Source organism: Plecotus auritus (genome assembly GCF_963455305.1).
Source record: "Plecotus auritus genome assembly, chromosome: 6".
Taxonomy (NCBI): domain Eukaryota; kingdom Metazoa; phylum Chordata; class Mammalia; order Chiroptera; family Vespertilionidae; genus Plecotus; species Plecotus auritus.
This window is the reverse complement of record NC_137773.1, coordinates 44,780,210-44,796,147: the sequence shown is the minus strand read 5'-3', so window position 1 is coordinate 44,796,147 and position 15,938 is coordinate 44,780,210. Positions and strand designations below refer to the sequence as shown.

The window sequence follows — 15,938 nt, the reverse complement described above, 5'->3', positions numbered from 1 at the left end:
CAGTATATATATACACTATGCCCTCTGTCCCTGGGTTTTGCACCCTCATATTCAATCAACCAGGGATCAAAACCAGTACTGTCCATTCCGGTTGGGAATCCTCAAAAACTGAGAGCCAACTGTATGCATTGTTCTACCGCAATTGAGCATCTGTGGATTTTGGTATTCAGAGGGGGTCCTGGAACCAATCTGTGAATACAGAGGGACAATTGCAATTGAGTTTTGGGGGAGTCAAAAGTTAGGTATATGTGGATTTTCAAATACACCAGGGGGTTGGTGCCGCTAAGTCCTGCATTAAGAGTTAACCTTATTTTAGTTTTCAGAATCAGTAACATCTGATTTTGAAAAAATTTGCCAATTTACTCAAAAACCATTATTGCCAAGCAAATTTCTGTGACTCTGATGACCTGTCCACAAACCACCAGCAGGTCAGTGAAATTCAGTATGTGAAAATTAAACCTCAGATGTGCAAAACTCATGGTTAAAGGAATAAGTAGATATATATTTATTTTAATTACATATCTTCTTGACAATGTGCACTGACATCCAAAATGAATTGCATTTATTATCAATTGTCATTTGTTTGATCACTAGAATGAAGATGCACATTACATACATAGAAAATGTTGATATACTTTGATACTGCCGTAGTAAGCCTTTTTATGGATGTTTGTGAATCAAGATTGTATGCCAAGTACATATTCCTAGAATGTTACCAACATAAAATCATAAACCATTCTTATGTCCGCTCATTAAAGCTATTGTCTGTTACATGCACAACTCAGTTAATAATTTTTATAGACATATCACACTTGATTGATTTTCTGCATTGCACTGGTCACTCTTTGTATTGAAAAAAAAAGAGAAACTGTGAAATCAAATGTGGTACTTTTCTTTAAAAAAGTTATAAGCTAGTAGCAACTAAATTGCCTGAAGTTATTTTACGTTAATGACTAGAGTCAGAGTCACTGTGTACATAAATTATTTTAATAGTGGTTGGAGAGGAAAAAATGACTTGGATGCCATATTGTTAATACTAAACAATTTGGTAACTTCATTAAATATTGCTTCTATAAACTGGTATTAAATAACAATGGCTTCATCCTACTAAATATAAAAGGTAATCGCTTTTAATGTGAGTGTCTTTCTAAGACTAAGCCATAAACGCTTGTTTCAGGGGAAAAAAAATCACAACACTTTAAAGCTTCCATAACCTAGATTTCCACCTCTAATTACATTTTTAACATCTACACTCTGGGTGGGTCCATATGATTTCAAGATCATTTTAACTCAAGTTCTTGGAACCAAGAAATTTAGGAAATTCAAAAACAAGGAGATGTACCAACACATGTATATAATCATAAAGCAGCAAATAAATGATGATGTCTAATCTTTAACAAGCATTTTTAATTTCTGACCCTTGTTATTTTGTCACATTGATATTTGAATTAAAAATGAGGGATGTTGGTTGCTTAATACTCATAAAATAGATCTCGTTTGGTCTAGAACCGCTTAAAAATATTCTAAGGTCAGATGTAAAAAATATACTTGACCAAGCCACTATTAAATTTTAAAGGTATTATATATAGAAATTTATAACATGGCTTTTCCAGCATGAATTTAAGATAAAATTCTTAACAGTAAGATTTGGTATTGAAATAAAAAGGAGACAAAGATAATAAAATTAGCTATTAAAGTGCTATGACAGCCGTAAAACTTCTTTAAAAATCCATGAAATAGAGACTTCTAGTAAAGATGGAGGTGTAGGTAAACATGGTACTCACATCCTCCCACAACCACATCAAAATTACAACTAAACTAGAGAGCCACCATCATTCAGAACCGCCTAAAATCTAGCTGAACAGAAGTCCTACATTCATGGATTTAAAGAAGAAGCTACACTGAGATTGGTAGGAGGGGCAGATATGCAGAATAAGTTGGTTACACACCCACATGTGCTGGATTTTGAGGAGGGTATCTCCACTGTAGAGGTCCTCTCTGAGGCATGATGGGACCCAGTCTCCATACCAGGCCCCCAAGCCCAGGGTTCCAGTCTGGGAAGAGGAATCCCAACAACTTCTGGCTGTAAAAATCAGTGGGGATTGTGGTTGAGGGAGACACAGGGCTGTTGAGTCCCAGGTAGGTCCTCTTAAAGGGCTTGCACATAGACCTGCTCTGACTCACTTCATCTGAGCTCTAGCACTGGGATAGCGGCTAGAAAGGCACTAGGGACATATGGGGTGGAACTGAATTGTCTAGCATCAGGGTGAGAATTGGGGCAGCTTTCTCCCAGGCAAATGTGCTGGCACAGGCCACTGTTCATATGATGAACCCTCCCCCCACAGAGCTGGCAGGCGAGTGTCACAGCTAGTCTTTATCAACCCAGTTCACACAGTTTCCCCACCTTGGTTATTCCCTGAGACTCCACCCCACCAAACTTGCTGACCCACCCACACTGTTTTTAGTGGCTTTTCCTGGCTCACACTTCAGACTTTTCTAAAATCTCTCAAGCAAGCAGCATTTGGCCTTAGTGCGCCTCCTAAATTTTGCTAAGTGGCCCCAGGCCCCTCAAAGCAATAGTGGTTTGCAGCTTGGCCTCTCCTGGGCACCTCCAACCCCAGCACAAGTAGTAGCCATCTGCAGATGGCTTTTTAGCTCAAGCTGGGTGGCCCTGGGAAGAACACAGGTGATAGCTGGCCTTAGCCTGCACCGACTGGGAGACAGCAGAGACAGCACACCCAGTGGAAAGCTTCAGACCATATCGAAGTACCAGCCAACTACCTTCACAGTGACACACTCAAGGGGAGGACTTAGTGGGCACCAGATCCCCGCTGAAGTAAGTGCTGCTCTGGGGGGTGGGTCCCTGCACAGCTGATCCTCCACAGTGGTTGTTGGTCATAGATAGTCTTTGCAAATCATCAGTCTGGGTGTAAATCCCTCCTTACTCATGTGCCAACAGTCAAAGTTCAGCTACCACAGGAGGGTGTATACAGCCCACACAGGGATGGGAGAGAACACCTGAAGTGCCCAATCTTGGGTGATCTGGGAGGCTGTGCCACTGGACCTTACAGGATATATACTATATTAGGCCACTCTACTGAGCCCATGAGACATAGCAGCTCTACCTAATACACAGAAACAAACACAGAGAGGTTGCCAAAATGAGGAGACAAAGAAACACATACCAAATGAAAGAACGTAACAAAACTCCAGAGAAAGAACTAAATAAAATGGAGACAATCTACTAGATATAGCTTTCAAAACACTGGTTATAAGATGTCCAATTAACTTAGAGGAAGAGTAGTTGAACTTAGAACTTCAACAGCATAAAAACAGACATGGAAACAAACAAACAAAAAGAGAACCAATCAGAAATAAAGGAAACACCAACTGAAATAAAGCTAATTTACAGGGATTCAACAGAAGAGAAAAAGCCGAGAATCAAATCAGCAACTTAGAAATAAGGAAGCAAAATCCCAATCAGAACAGCAAAAAGAAAAAAGAATTAAAAAGAAGAAGAAAGTGTAAGGAGTCTCTGGAACAACTTCAAACTTACCAACATTTGAATCATGGGAGTGCCAGAAGGAGAAGAGAGAGAGGGAGCAAGAAATTGAAAACCTATTTGAAAAAATAGTGACAGAAAACTTTCCTAACCTGGTGAAGGAAATAGACATACAAGTCCAGGAAGCACAGAGAGTCCCAAACAAGAGCCCACACCAAGACACATCATAATTAAAATGCCAAAGGTTAAAGACAAAGAGAATCTTAAAAGCAGCAAGAGAAAAGCAGTTATCTACAAGGGAGTGCCCATAAAACTGTCAGTTGACTTCGCAAAAGAAACTTTGCAGGCCAGAAGGCAGTGGCAAGAAATATTCAAAGTGATGACTAGCAAGGACCTACAATTAAGATTACCCAGCAAAGCAATCCTTTAGAATTGAAAGACATAAAGAGCTTCACAGACAAGGAAAAGCTGAGTTAATCACCACCAAACCAGTATTACATGAAATGTTAAAGGGTCTTCTTTAAGAAGAAGAAGAAAAAATTAAAAATATGAACAATAAAATGACAATAAATATATATCTTTCATCTTAATAAACAAAAGCAGAACAGAAACAGACTCAAAGATACAGAAAACATTTCAATGGCTGCCAGATGGGAGGGGGAGTTGGGTGAAAAAGGTGAAGGGATTAAGAAATACAAATTGATTGTTACAGAATATCCATGGGGATGTAAAATACAGCACAGGAAATACAGTCAATAATCTTACCTAATAATAGACTAACATGTACATTGATCCTACCTCTGCTACGTCCACCAGCCAATCAGGAGTGATATGCAAATTAACCAAACAAATATGGAAGTTAATTTGCATACAAAGTCGTGAGTGACCAGGGCGGGCGGGACACTTGCATCATCACCATGGCGACGACACAGGCGTTCCACCCCACCCCCGGTCTCTCAGGGCCTCTGGGCAGCATGGGAAGACAGGGCCGGAGCAGAAAGAGGCAGCTCCAGGCCTGAGTGGAAAGGGGCTGGGCCGGAGTGGAAAGGCGGTGCCGGCAGCCAGGGAAAGGAAGGCCCATTCTAGCACGAATCTTCATGCATCAGGCTTCTAGTATTCTAATAACTATGCATGGTGTCAGATGGGAACTAGATTTATCAAGATGATCACTTAGGCCGAAACCGGTTTGGCTCAGTGGATAGAGCGTCGGCCTGCGGACTCAAGGGTCCTGGGTTCGATTCCGGTCAGGGGCATGTACCTTGGCTGCGGGCGCATCCCCAGTGGGGGGTGTGCAGGAGGCAGCTAATCGATGTTTCTCTCTCATCGATGTTTCTGGCTTTCTATCCCTCTCCCTTCCTCTCTGTAAAAATATCAATAAAATATATTTAAAAAAAAAAAAGATGATCACTTAGTTATATAACACTGTCAATTGTAATTGAAAAATAAAAAAATGATTTAAAGTTTTAAAATTCATGAAATAAAAGGTTTAAAGATGTCCTGGCTGGTTTGGCTCAATGGATTGAGTGTCAGCCTGTGGACTGAAGGGTTCTAGGTTTGATTCCGGACAGGGGCACATGCTGGGTTGCAGGCTCAATCCCCAGTAGGGGGTGTGCAGGGAGCAGCCAATCAATGATTCTCTCTCATCATTTATGTTTCTATCTCTCCCTCTACCTTCTTCTCTAAAATCAATAAAATATATATTTTTAAAAAAGGTCTAAAGAATAATCCAAAATAAAAGAGAAAAATAGACTTCTGAAATACATAATGATTATTTAAGAGTCTAGAACTAGATGAAAAGGTAAATAAAATGTGACAGAAAGACTAAGGACCATTTCCATTTATAGTTTACAGATCATAATGCAATCAAACTATCTAAAACATGTTGAATTTTCACTCATCTCTTTATAGGATGGGTCGTTTCTGGGTATCAGTTCATTTCCCTAATAATTATCCTGTGACTTAGAACATGATACTAAATTAGAGATTCCAGAGCAAAGATCATACTATTAATTACTGTTGTTACGGATGTTTACCTATTTGAAAGACTGAATCAAATGTTCAGGATTCAATTGTGGGGTTTTTTTTCTTTGAAAGTTCAAGTCAATTAATAATGTATTTTAATACACGTGCCTTTTCATTTAATACTCTAACAATATGCTAGAGGTATCCTTAGGGATCTAGCAGATGGAAAAAGCCATTACTACCTATGGATACTGATCACTGCCATAGACATTCAGGTTTTCTTCTCTTCTTCTAAGCAGTTTGTTATTCTAAAAATTCCAGGTGCCCATTTATTATGTGAAACAATTACCCTAGAATTTAGTAGGAAAAAAACTTAGACATTTGGCCGTATTGTAAACCCAAAGCTTCTTTCTTAGGAAACATATTCATATATAGAAGAATAGTGTATTTTAAATTATAGATGTGAAAGTAAAATAGCTAAAGTTTCTTTTTTGTTTGGTTAAAAGTCTTGGGTCTTTTATTTGCAATAATTTTTTGTTACTTCTTAATAAAAGAAAAGGTTATGTGCTTCCTGGGAATTACTTTAAAATAATACTTTAAATTAGACCTTGATAAAAAACAAAAGGTAATTTTAAACCTGTTTTTATTTTTTGATCAAAAAGTCTATCTCCTGAAAGTAACAGACTGCTTTAAGATTTAGCTTGCTAAATCGCTCTTAGTTAAAAACACATTAAGAGGATACACTATCAGTATCCAACTTTGTAAGTGTCCCTACCTACATCATTTGAAAAGTTAGCAGTTGCTATTTAATTTATGCTATCAGATTTTAAATATTAATAGAGCAATACAATTAGTTATATGCCTCTGATTAAGTTTTACAGAATCAAATGTCACAAAATAAAATTCCACTTAAAACTTCCAAAGTTTAAACACAAAATAACATTTACTTTAGAACTGAAGTTTTTTTGTTGTAAAATTCTACAAGGGGAGAAAGATGAACTCTATTTTTCTAGTAATTTAAGACTTGTAAATCTTGCCTTAGCATTAATTTGTGTGGACTACCAAAAACCAACCATTAAAACAAAATCTTGAAAAAACAAAAAACAACAACAAAATCTTGTCCTGGCCGGTGTTGCTCCGTGGTTAGAGTGTTGGCCTGAACATGGAAGGGTTGAGGATTCGATTCCATGCCCTGGTCAGGACATGTGCCTGAGGCGACCAGTTGATGTGATGCTTTCACATCTGTTTTTTTTCTCTCTCTGTCCCCCCCTCCTCTCTCCCACTCTCTCTAAAAAATCAATGGGAAAAAATATCCTCGGGTGAGGATTAACAATAACAGCAAAAACAAAATCTTAATGGGAATGTTTACAATTTAAATTGATGAAAAAGGAGGGATGGCTATATCTACTTTGGGACAAACTGAAGTAAGCTAATTTGATTATTATGTTCAAATATCTATTGTCTTTAAATATGAATAATTTTTCAAAATAGTTAAAGATGTGCTAATTTGGATAAAATTCATTAACACTACCATTTTATTATATTGATAACTGAGCGCCAAAATTCACTTTTAATAGAGTTCTATCAAAGAAATAACCATGAACATACTAAAAACTGCCACCCCAAAAAGTCTAAGAAATCTTTAGTTCTTAATAAGAGACCAGTTACCCTTTTAAAACTGAGATTATCTGATATTCCAATAGTCTAATTCTTTGGTGTGCAGTTTCTAGTTATTTTAAAACTCAAGAATTCTGATTACTGCTAAGGAATTAAAATTTGTTATATTATTGAGCAGTTGTTTTTATACTCATAATAGGTTATCAAGAGTTGTTTTTCAAACCAAATAATTTATATTTTTCCAGAGTCAACATATACTAATATTTATTAATCATCCTAGATATTTCTTATACTTAGTCTTTATTTGCCTACTATAGGAAAACAGTCTATTTTGCTATGTATCTTTTAAAAATCTATAGTGGCTTTCCCTTTTGAAAAAATATTTAATTCTTTTGTCTAGCACTGCATATTTCAGTGATTAAAATGAAACTAAACCATACTACATACCCAAAACTGTATTTAGGAGAACATTCTCTTGTAGAAGAACTACATTACATTCTAATGTAGTCAATAAATAACTACATTATAAGGTTAAAGAGTGTTTGAAAATATAATTTAAGTTGAATAAATAGATAAAAAGCACACATTATCTTTGGACGTATTTAACTCGTTATATAACTGCAACAATTGGAATGTTATATATCTGACCAAAACACAGAACTTCATAAACTGATTTAAGGAATGGAAAATGTCAGGACATACTAGACAATTCAGATGAAGAAAGGGTTGTTCCCACATTTATTCCCAAGGGGTTTCTGAGGTATAGCTCCTAAAATAGTGATAGTGGTCTTCTTGCTAACTCAAGAAAAAACTATAAACTCCTTACTTGTACTGTTATGAGTTCCCTTTAATAATTTTGTTCTTCCCCAAATGAACCTATACAGTATATTCAACATATAAATGAAAAGTAACTGATAAATGCTTTTTATAATAAGGTACTTTATCACTTATTACTAATGGATATAATTATTTCATTTTAAATGTATTAAAACAATGACAGTTTAAAGACTAGAAAATATTAAAATATATTGAGGGTATATGTTTTTTTTTTATTGCAAACAAGGGATATCTTCCTCAAAAAGGATGAATAAAAATCCCTGGAAAGTGCACTCCCTCTACCCTCCCCTTTCAGTGCAGACTACATTGTAGAAACAAAATCTCTCTTAGAGAACTAGTTGTAAGAAATAATGACCATCCCTAAAGATACTAAACTCTCAATTTGTACTACTTAAGTCAATATTAATTATTCTTAATGTAAAGATTTAGCTTTGGGAAAAAGCCTTTGAAAATTTCAGAACGAGGTCAATCTAGTTGATTGGCATTAAATATAAGAGCCCAGGCACCGCCTATGCTTCCTTTTCTTATAGGATTAAAATCATTTCAGTCTACTCCCAGTTAGTTTCAAGCCTGTAGACAGAACTGAACAATGTGAACAAGTCTGGTGATGAAACACAGATTAAGTCCTTAAAATATCTTAATTTCACAGTCCCTTGTCCCATGTAATTTATATAAGAAGCACCAAAACTGGAGCCAAGGTTTGAACAGGTAATATTATAATAGCAGGAACTATAATTTAATCACGTCATATTAAACTATGTAACATTCTCTATTTTGCCTGTTGATCTGTAACATAGTTAAGTTTATTACAAGCATTATTTCCTAAGACTTAGGGTATAAGTGATTCTTTTCAAGTATTACCACTTATTTAATAGTGTTTTTCTATATCTTAACATTAAGTACTTCAATCATAAGTGTACATAATGCAATACATTGTGCCATTTCCCCCTTCCCTGTGTTAAAATATTAACAGAATCAATCCATAAAACTAAAACAAATATCAAAACTGAAACAAGGCTATCAATATCACAGATGCATGTCTGACTAGGTCAACAGCATTTCCCACTTCACATGAACGTATTTTCATAAAAAAGCCTTCTTCAGGGTAGCAGCAGCAGCAGGTCTTCAGGACAAATAGATCAGAAGTTTCAAGTGAAAATGATACTGAAGTACTCTAAGAAAACATCAATCCACATTTCTAATAAATTGAAAACTGCTGGTGTCACCTTAACATAAAATTGTGCGTTTTCCCTTTCAACGTGTGATTTGGTTCATTTACGTGATGAAAGCAAAGCTTTTGGAGTTCTCATGGCACACCAATGAGATAGACTAATTTGTCAAGGAACCTCTTATTTGTTTTAATATTTAAGTTAGAACAATACAATAACTAGAAAAAAGTCAGTGCCCCAGTGACTTCAAACCACATCAATTTCAGTATTTGTTTTTCAAAATAATGATCAGTTATATCTATGCTTCTGCGACAATAGTGCAATACAGTATACTTTCCTGAATAAGAAGCTAAAGTTTATCCAAGTAGAAGCTTTAAATTAGGTAGACTGTGGCCAACTACATATCAATCTTGCATGTGATATAAAATATATTAGGAAAGCTTAAACTGACTTGTAAATCTATATTCAGCTAAAGCTTCACATAAGCAGCGATGGAAATTAATAGATGTGTACTCAATATAAAACACTTTTCAAAACTACTCCAAATAACAAATGACAAAAAGTGGTTAAGAACAACTGAACATCTGTTGTGTGTATCAGATGTAAAAGAAGAATGGATCCCATGGTTACTTGCACTGTTTGAATTATGTGAAGGTAAATTTAAGACTTAGTCCATTTCCATCTCTCCAGAGCTGTCTTTTGTTGTATCTGGTTTAGTTTCAGTCCCACTCTGTCCATCCATCTGTCCGTTGTGATCACTATTAGCTTTTGCATTGTCTTCTGCAACTTCTACTTTTGGTTTGGGTTTGTAAATGATGGGGTTACAGAAATTATCCAATTCCTAAAGACATGAAGAATATTGATTACATTAAAAGTTCCACTGTTAAATTCCACATTAACTTTCAAAATTTCCATATAATTCCATATACCTGAATTTATTTTAGCTCAGTTACATAACCAACTGAGTTTCTTCAAGTACCTCAATGAGGGATTTACCTTCTGGGCTAGTGCATGTCAGTGGAACTATTCAATCTTTAACAGTGGTTTTTATATTGAATCTTCCTAAAAAATGGGTTCCTCATAATTTAAAATATAGTTTACTTCAGCAGGAATCATTATTATTTATTTTTAAACATTAAAATTTTTTATTATAGTTCACATACAATATGATGTTACTTTCAGGTGTACCACATACTGATTCAACATTTATATACCTTATGATATGATCACCACAATAAGTCTATTAACTACCTCTCACCATACAAAGTTACTGTGGTATCATTGACTATTTTCTTTATGCTGTACATTATATCCTCATAATTTCTTTATTTTATAACTGCAAGTTTGTACCTCTTATCCTACCCTCCTTCACCTCTTATACCTATCCCTCTTCCCCTTCCCCTTTGGCAACCACCACTTTTGTTCTCTGTATCATGAAGTCTGTTTCTATTTTGTCATGTTTGTTTTTTAGATTGTACACATAACTAAAATCGTATGCTATTTTTCTTTCTCTGCCGGACTTATTTCACTTAGCATAACACCTATTAGGTCCATTCATGTTGTGGCAAGTGGCATTTTTTCATTCTTTTTTTATGGCTGAGTAATAGTCCATTGTGTATATAAGCTACATCTTCCTTATCTATTCACCCATCAACAGACAACCTAATTTGCTTCTCTATCTTAGCTACTATAAAAATGCTGCAATTAACATAGGGAATCATATATCTTTTTTGATTACTATTGCAAGTAGCTTTTAATTAATTAAATTATGCCTACTGCTCTGTTATGAGAATTATGCCAGCACCTATTTCATGAATTGATATTTCTCAACATTTATATGAAAACATACACACTAACTTTACTTTTTAAAACAAACGAGTAGCCTTTTATGTTGAGAGAATAAACCATGAAAATAAATGCAATTTAATAATTTAGAAGAAATACAATGTATTTCTAAATTGTTACTTTATTTTTTTTACATAGACAAAAAAGACCATTAAAATATTTTCAAGACCTGTGTGTGTCACAGAGATTGAGATAGGGATGGAAAGATAGGGAGTAACATCCTGGGGGAATGTTTTAATGGCAAACTGCTTTCATCATACTTTGCACTTCATTTGATGAGGAATAAATTATTACAGCTTCTTTGCAAAACTTTCTTAAAACGAAAATATGTTTAGTGCTCTATTTGATTAAAATAATACCTCTTTCTGTTAAAAAACATGAGATACCTAAAAATATACTAGGTGAAAAAATCACCTGAAATTCCATATCCTACAGATATTAACATTTTGGGTGATGATCCTTCTAGATGAATGTCAGGCATACACATATATACAAATATATCTATTAACACATTAATTTATACAGTGAGATAACGTTATATTCTGTAATCTTTCATTTTTCACTCAGTATGTTGCACACATTTTTATATATAGATATATCTCTATACTTAAAATACTTAATGACTACAATGTGTTATATGGATGTATCAATTTATTCATTGACTTGCTTACTGATAGGTATTTTAGGTGTTTCCAGTTTTTTGCTATTATAAACAAAGGTGTTTAATCTGCATATACCTATGCAATAATCAATTTAGGATGAATTCCTAGAAATGTGATTTCTGGGTTAAAGTGCCTACTCACTTTAAATTTGTATGCATATTGTGATACAATGTCCTGGAAAAGTTGTAACAAATTTAACCAAGTTGTGCAGGGAGAGCATTCATTTCTTCATACCCTTGACAATTATGGCAAGATTATAAATGTAAACACACAACTTCAGATGGGTGAAAAGAGAGATTTGCATTTTTTAGATTAGTGATAAGGATGAACAATACTTTTTGTATTTTCCATATTTTTATTGAACATGTATTTCTTTTGTCAACTGCTTATCCAATGTATTTATTCATATTCCTACGTTGATGCTGATCTTTATTGAAAATTTTGTCCCTATTTTTATGTTTTCTATGATCAACTGAAATTTTCAGTAGTAATGTTTTTAGAGTGGAAACTTTATCCTAGAAATAAGATTTTACCATAGTACTAAACACGTTTTGAATTATGCAAAGACTGACCTGTACTGCCAAGTTTACAATGGAGACTTAGAGGTCTTACCCAATCCAGAAAAGTCTAACATATTTGACAGTCAAAAGTTGTCAAAGTGCTTTATTTCATTCTGTATTACATTTAAAATTTTTTTTAAAAAAATAGGCCTTGTGTATGCGACTAATGAAATCAAGGGACAGAGCTGTCCCACCTAGAATCTTTTTTCAAAATAAAAAATTATGACTTCCATTAAAAAATTTTAGTGCTTGCACCCCTTAAAAAGAGAATTCTATAATTTCTTACCTTTGACTTTGCAACTATTTCTGAAACTTTCACCACAGGATCTTGAGTGAGACTTAGTTTATTCTGTGCATTCATCTTACTGTTTAGCCAACTCATGGCTTCATTGATATATTTTTCAATTTTTTCCATTTCAGCAGGATCCAAATGATCATATCTTTCATCCTAGTAAAAAAAAAACTTTACTTAATGGAACTTTTTTAGTAAGTAAATTTTATTAATAAAATTTATTAAATATATACTTTGCACATACCCATGTGAAGAAGCCACATGCATGTTACATAGAACTGAAGAGATTGGGGCAAAATAAAAATCAGTATGGGTTCTTAAAAGGAAAGGCTTTCTGAAGGATTCAGGTTTAGAAAAAAATGACTAGTGGTGAATATTCAAGGAAAGGTACTTAGCCAAAAAAGGAGCTGCATGGAATTGAATGTGTTAAAGAGTTAAGAGAAATAAGGGAAGCAGGCATACGGGAAACTAAACAGAAATTTCTGAATATACAACAAAACACTATAGAAAGTTGTTGATAAGGGGAATTGCATAATAAAATGCTGTCTGAAAAAGAGAATTGCAGCGCTAGCTGTTTTGGCTCAGTGGATAGAGCATCGGGCTGCAGATTGAAGAGTCCCAGGTTTGATTCGGGTCAAGGGCACATGCCCAGGTTGCAGGCTCGATCCCCAGTAGGGAGCGTGCAGGTGGCAGCCAATCAATGATTTTTCTCTCATCATTGATTTTTCTATCTCTCTTCCTCTCTCTTCCTCTCCGAAAACAATAAGAATATATTTTTCAAAAAGAGAGAATTGCGAGGGAATAATGGCGGCGGAATAGACAGACGTGTTCCGAGCCTTGTCCCGGAGCAGAAAGAAAGAACAGCTGAGGGTCGCACAAGGAGTGTTTGTTGGCCGGTTGGGAGACAGCTGAATTCCAGAAGGAGGTGGGGGACTGCTGAACGGGGTTCCCCTGACCTGGCAGCACCAACTGCGGCTGGGTCCCCTCCCGGAGCTGCGGGGTTGGACGCGGAGTCTGCGCCATCTTGATCCGGAAAGTGGAGCTTATCTGAAGCCTGAGAATCCACAACTGCGGCACCCCAGGAACAGCTGCGAGCCCCAGAACAACGCTCCCCAACTGGCGCAAGCACACGGGTTCAGAGGAGCTCTACACTCCACCACGGAAAGGTCAGATTTCGCCTGGGATAAGGTGAGGTCTCTGGTCCCGGAGGGAGAGAGGAACGCGCGTTTTGCGGGAGCTGGAGGACCAGGGAAGTCTGTGCCTAGAAAAATCCGTGGCTGTAGGGGCTGGCGTGATCTGTGATTGTGGAAAGGGGTCCTCAGAGCTGCTAAGAGAAGGGCACTCTAAAAAGCAACCCATTTTGATCTGAAGTGCAGGGACACCCTAAGAATTTCAGGCAGTCCAGACTTACGCGCAGCCCCTGCGTTCCCTGGGTGCCTGGGCTTACGCGGAGTCCCGGAGTTCGCACAACTGAGCTTTTTCCTCTTGAAATTCTGGCCTCTGATTACTAAGCCCAATACATAGGATCACCCAGTTGGGGACACCCTGGGAGACTGCAGGGGAAGGTTGTTTTTCTGGAACCTGGGGATCGGAGCTGGGCGTGACCATCAGAGAGTCAGCTCTGAGGCAGACCACTCCCACAGGCCAGTGGCGAGTGCGGGAAAGAAGGCTCTAACACTGCCTAGAGAGGCCATAGATAGACCCGGAAGTTAATCCAGAAACACTGCCACCCAGGGGCTGAATCACAAATTGACTCTTGTGTAATCAAAAATAAAGGAATACGAGAAATTAAGACACACCGCCTGCTTAAAATCAGGACTGGCTTACAACACCGAAGAGCAGTGGATCGCAGGGAACTGCAATACTGTCTGGACTGAGAAACAGGCGTGCCAAACAGAAAAACAGAGGAAGTGAATGACCTTCACTACTTCACATTTTATTTTTACCTTTTATTTTTTTATTCTTTTTTATTTTCATTTTTTGCATCTTTTAATCAAGAAACTTTTTTTTCTCTTTTTTCATCACTTGATTTTACCTTTTTAATTATTACATTTTTATTTTCAATCCGTATTATTACTACTGCTATTTTATCTTTTTTTTTTTTTTTTTTAAGTGTCATTTTATTTTCTCTTCATTTTATTTTGGGATTAGGGTTCTACATTCTATTTCTATCTTTCCTTTAGCATCGTTTTACTCTATCTCAACTCTACCTTTAGGCCATCACTCCCCTCCTAACCTCCCCCTTTTCAGTGTCCTGTTTATCTCACCCTTTTACCGCTTTAGATTCTCCCTATTCTTTCTGTTTACCCCTTGTTAAAATTTCACCCTACTTACATATCTAATCTCCAATCCCCTGCTCCAAGTCCACATACACCTCTCCCTTCGCTGTCTGAGCTATCCATAAACTTGTCCTTCTCTCTGTCCTTTTGTTGTTGTTTGCTTGAATGTAGATTATATCCAATTTTTATGCTTTTTTGTGAGATTGTTTTGCTTATTCTTCTTTTGTTTATTTTTTTGTTTGTTTTGTGCTTCAGCTTTCCCTTGCCTCACTCCATATTAGTTGGTGTTGTAGTTTGTACTAATCCCCAGGCACTTGTTGCTGGCATTTGCTGGGATTAGTGATTGTTCTATTGGAGTTTTATCCCCAATATATATAGTCTGTTCCCCTATCTCTCTTAGTCACTTTCTTGTCTCTCTTACTTTTTTTTTTTCTTTTTTTTCTTCTCTTTACTTTCCCTTTTCCCAATTTCATTTTCACACTCCTTTTTTCTTTTTTTCTTTCTTTCTTTCTTTTTTCCTCTTCTTCTTTCTCTCCTATCACCTAATTTGCCTTTTTCTGGTGGTCACCTTTATTGGAGGTTATTAATATCGTGAATACATTCCTGTTCAGTGCCTTGTGAGTTGTACCTGGTAGTGCTGTATTTTGTGCCTTTAAATCAACCCAGGAGAGAAAGAACTACATAACCAGACACCCAGAGAAGAGAGACCATGGGGAGACAAAGAGGCAGCCCGCATATGAAAGAAAAGCAGGCATCACCAGAAAAGGAAGTAAACGAAATGGAGGCAAGCAACCTTCCAGAAAAAGAATTCAGAGAAATGGTCATAAGGTGGCTGAAAAGAATGGAAGACAAATTCGACAATATGAGCAAGAACCAAGAGGAAATGAAGAAGAACCAAGAAGAAATGAAAAATGACATCGCTGCTGTAAAGAACTCAATAGAAAGCATCAAGAGTAGACTAGAAGAAGCAGAGGACCGCATCAGTGAGCTAGAAGACAAGATGGAAAAAAATACCCAAGAAAAGCAACTTCTAGAAAAAAAAATTAAAAGGCAAGAGGAGAGTCTAAGGGAACTTTGGGACAACACGAAACAAAACAACATCCGCATAATAGGGGTTCCAGAAGGAAAGGAAGCTGAGCAAGGAATAGAAAACCTCTTTGAAGAAATAATGACAGAAAATTTCCCAGATATAGGGAAGAAAAAACACACACAA

The 15,938-nt window shown here is 36.3% G+C and overlaps 1 protein-coding gene across 1 annotated transcript in view; it reads right to left on the bottom strand.

The window, feature by feature from the left end:
* Positions 1-8,612: 8,612 nt before the first annotated feature.
* The window catches only part of HSPA4L (heat shock protein family A (Hsp70) member 4 like), a 59,366-nt gene continuing 52,040 nt past the window's right edge, over positions 8,613-15,938 (bottom strand). Inside the window, exons 19-20 of the mRNA XM_080672109.1 lie at positions 12,441-12,602; positions 8,613-9,928 (exon numbers count right to left, since the gene is read on the bottom strand). Of these exons, the coding sequence (XP_080528235.1) occupies positions 9,755-9,928; positions 12,441-12,602 (336 nt within the window). The 3' untranslated portion in view covers positions 8,613-9,754. The remainder of the gene's footprint in view (positions 9,929-12,440; positions 12,603-15,938) is intronic.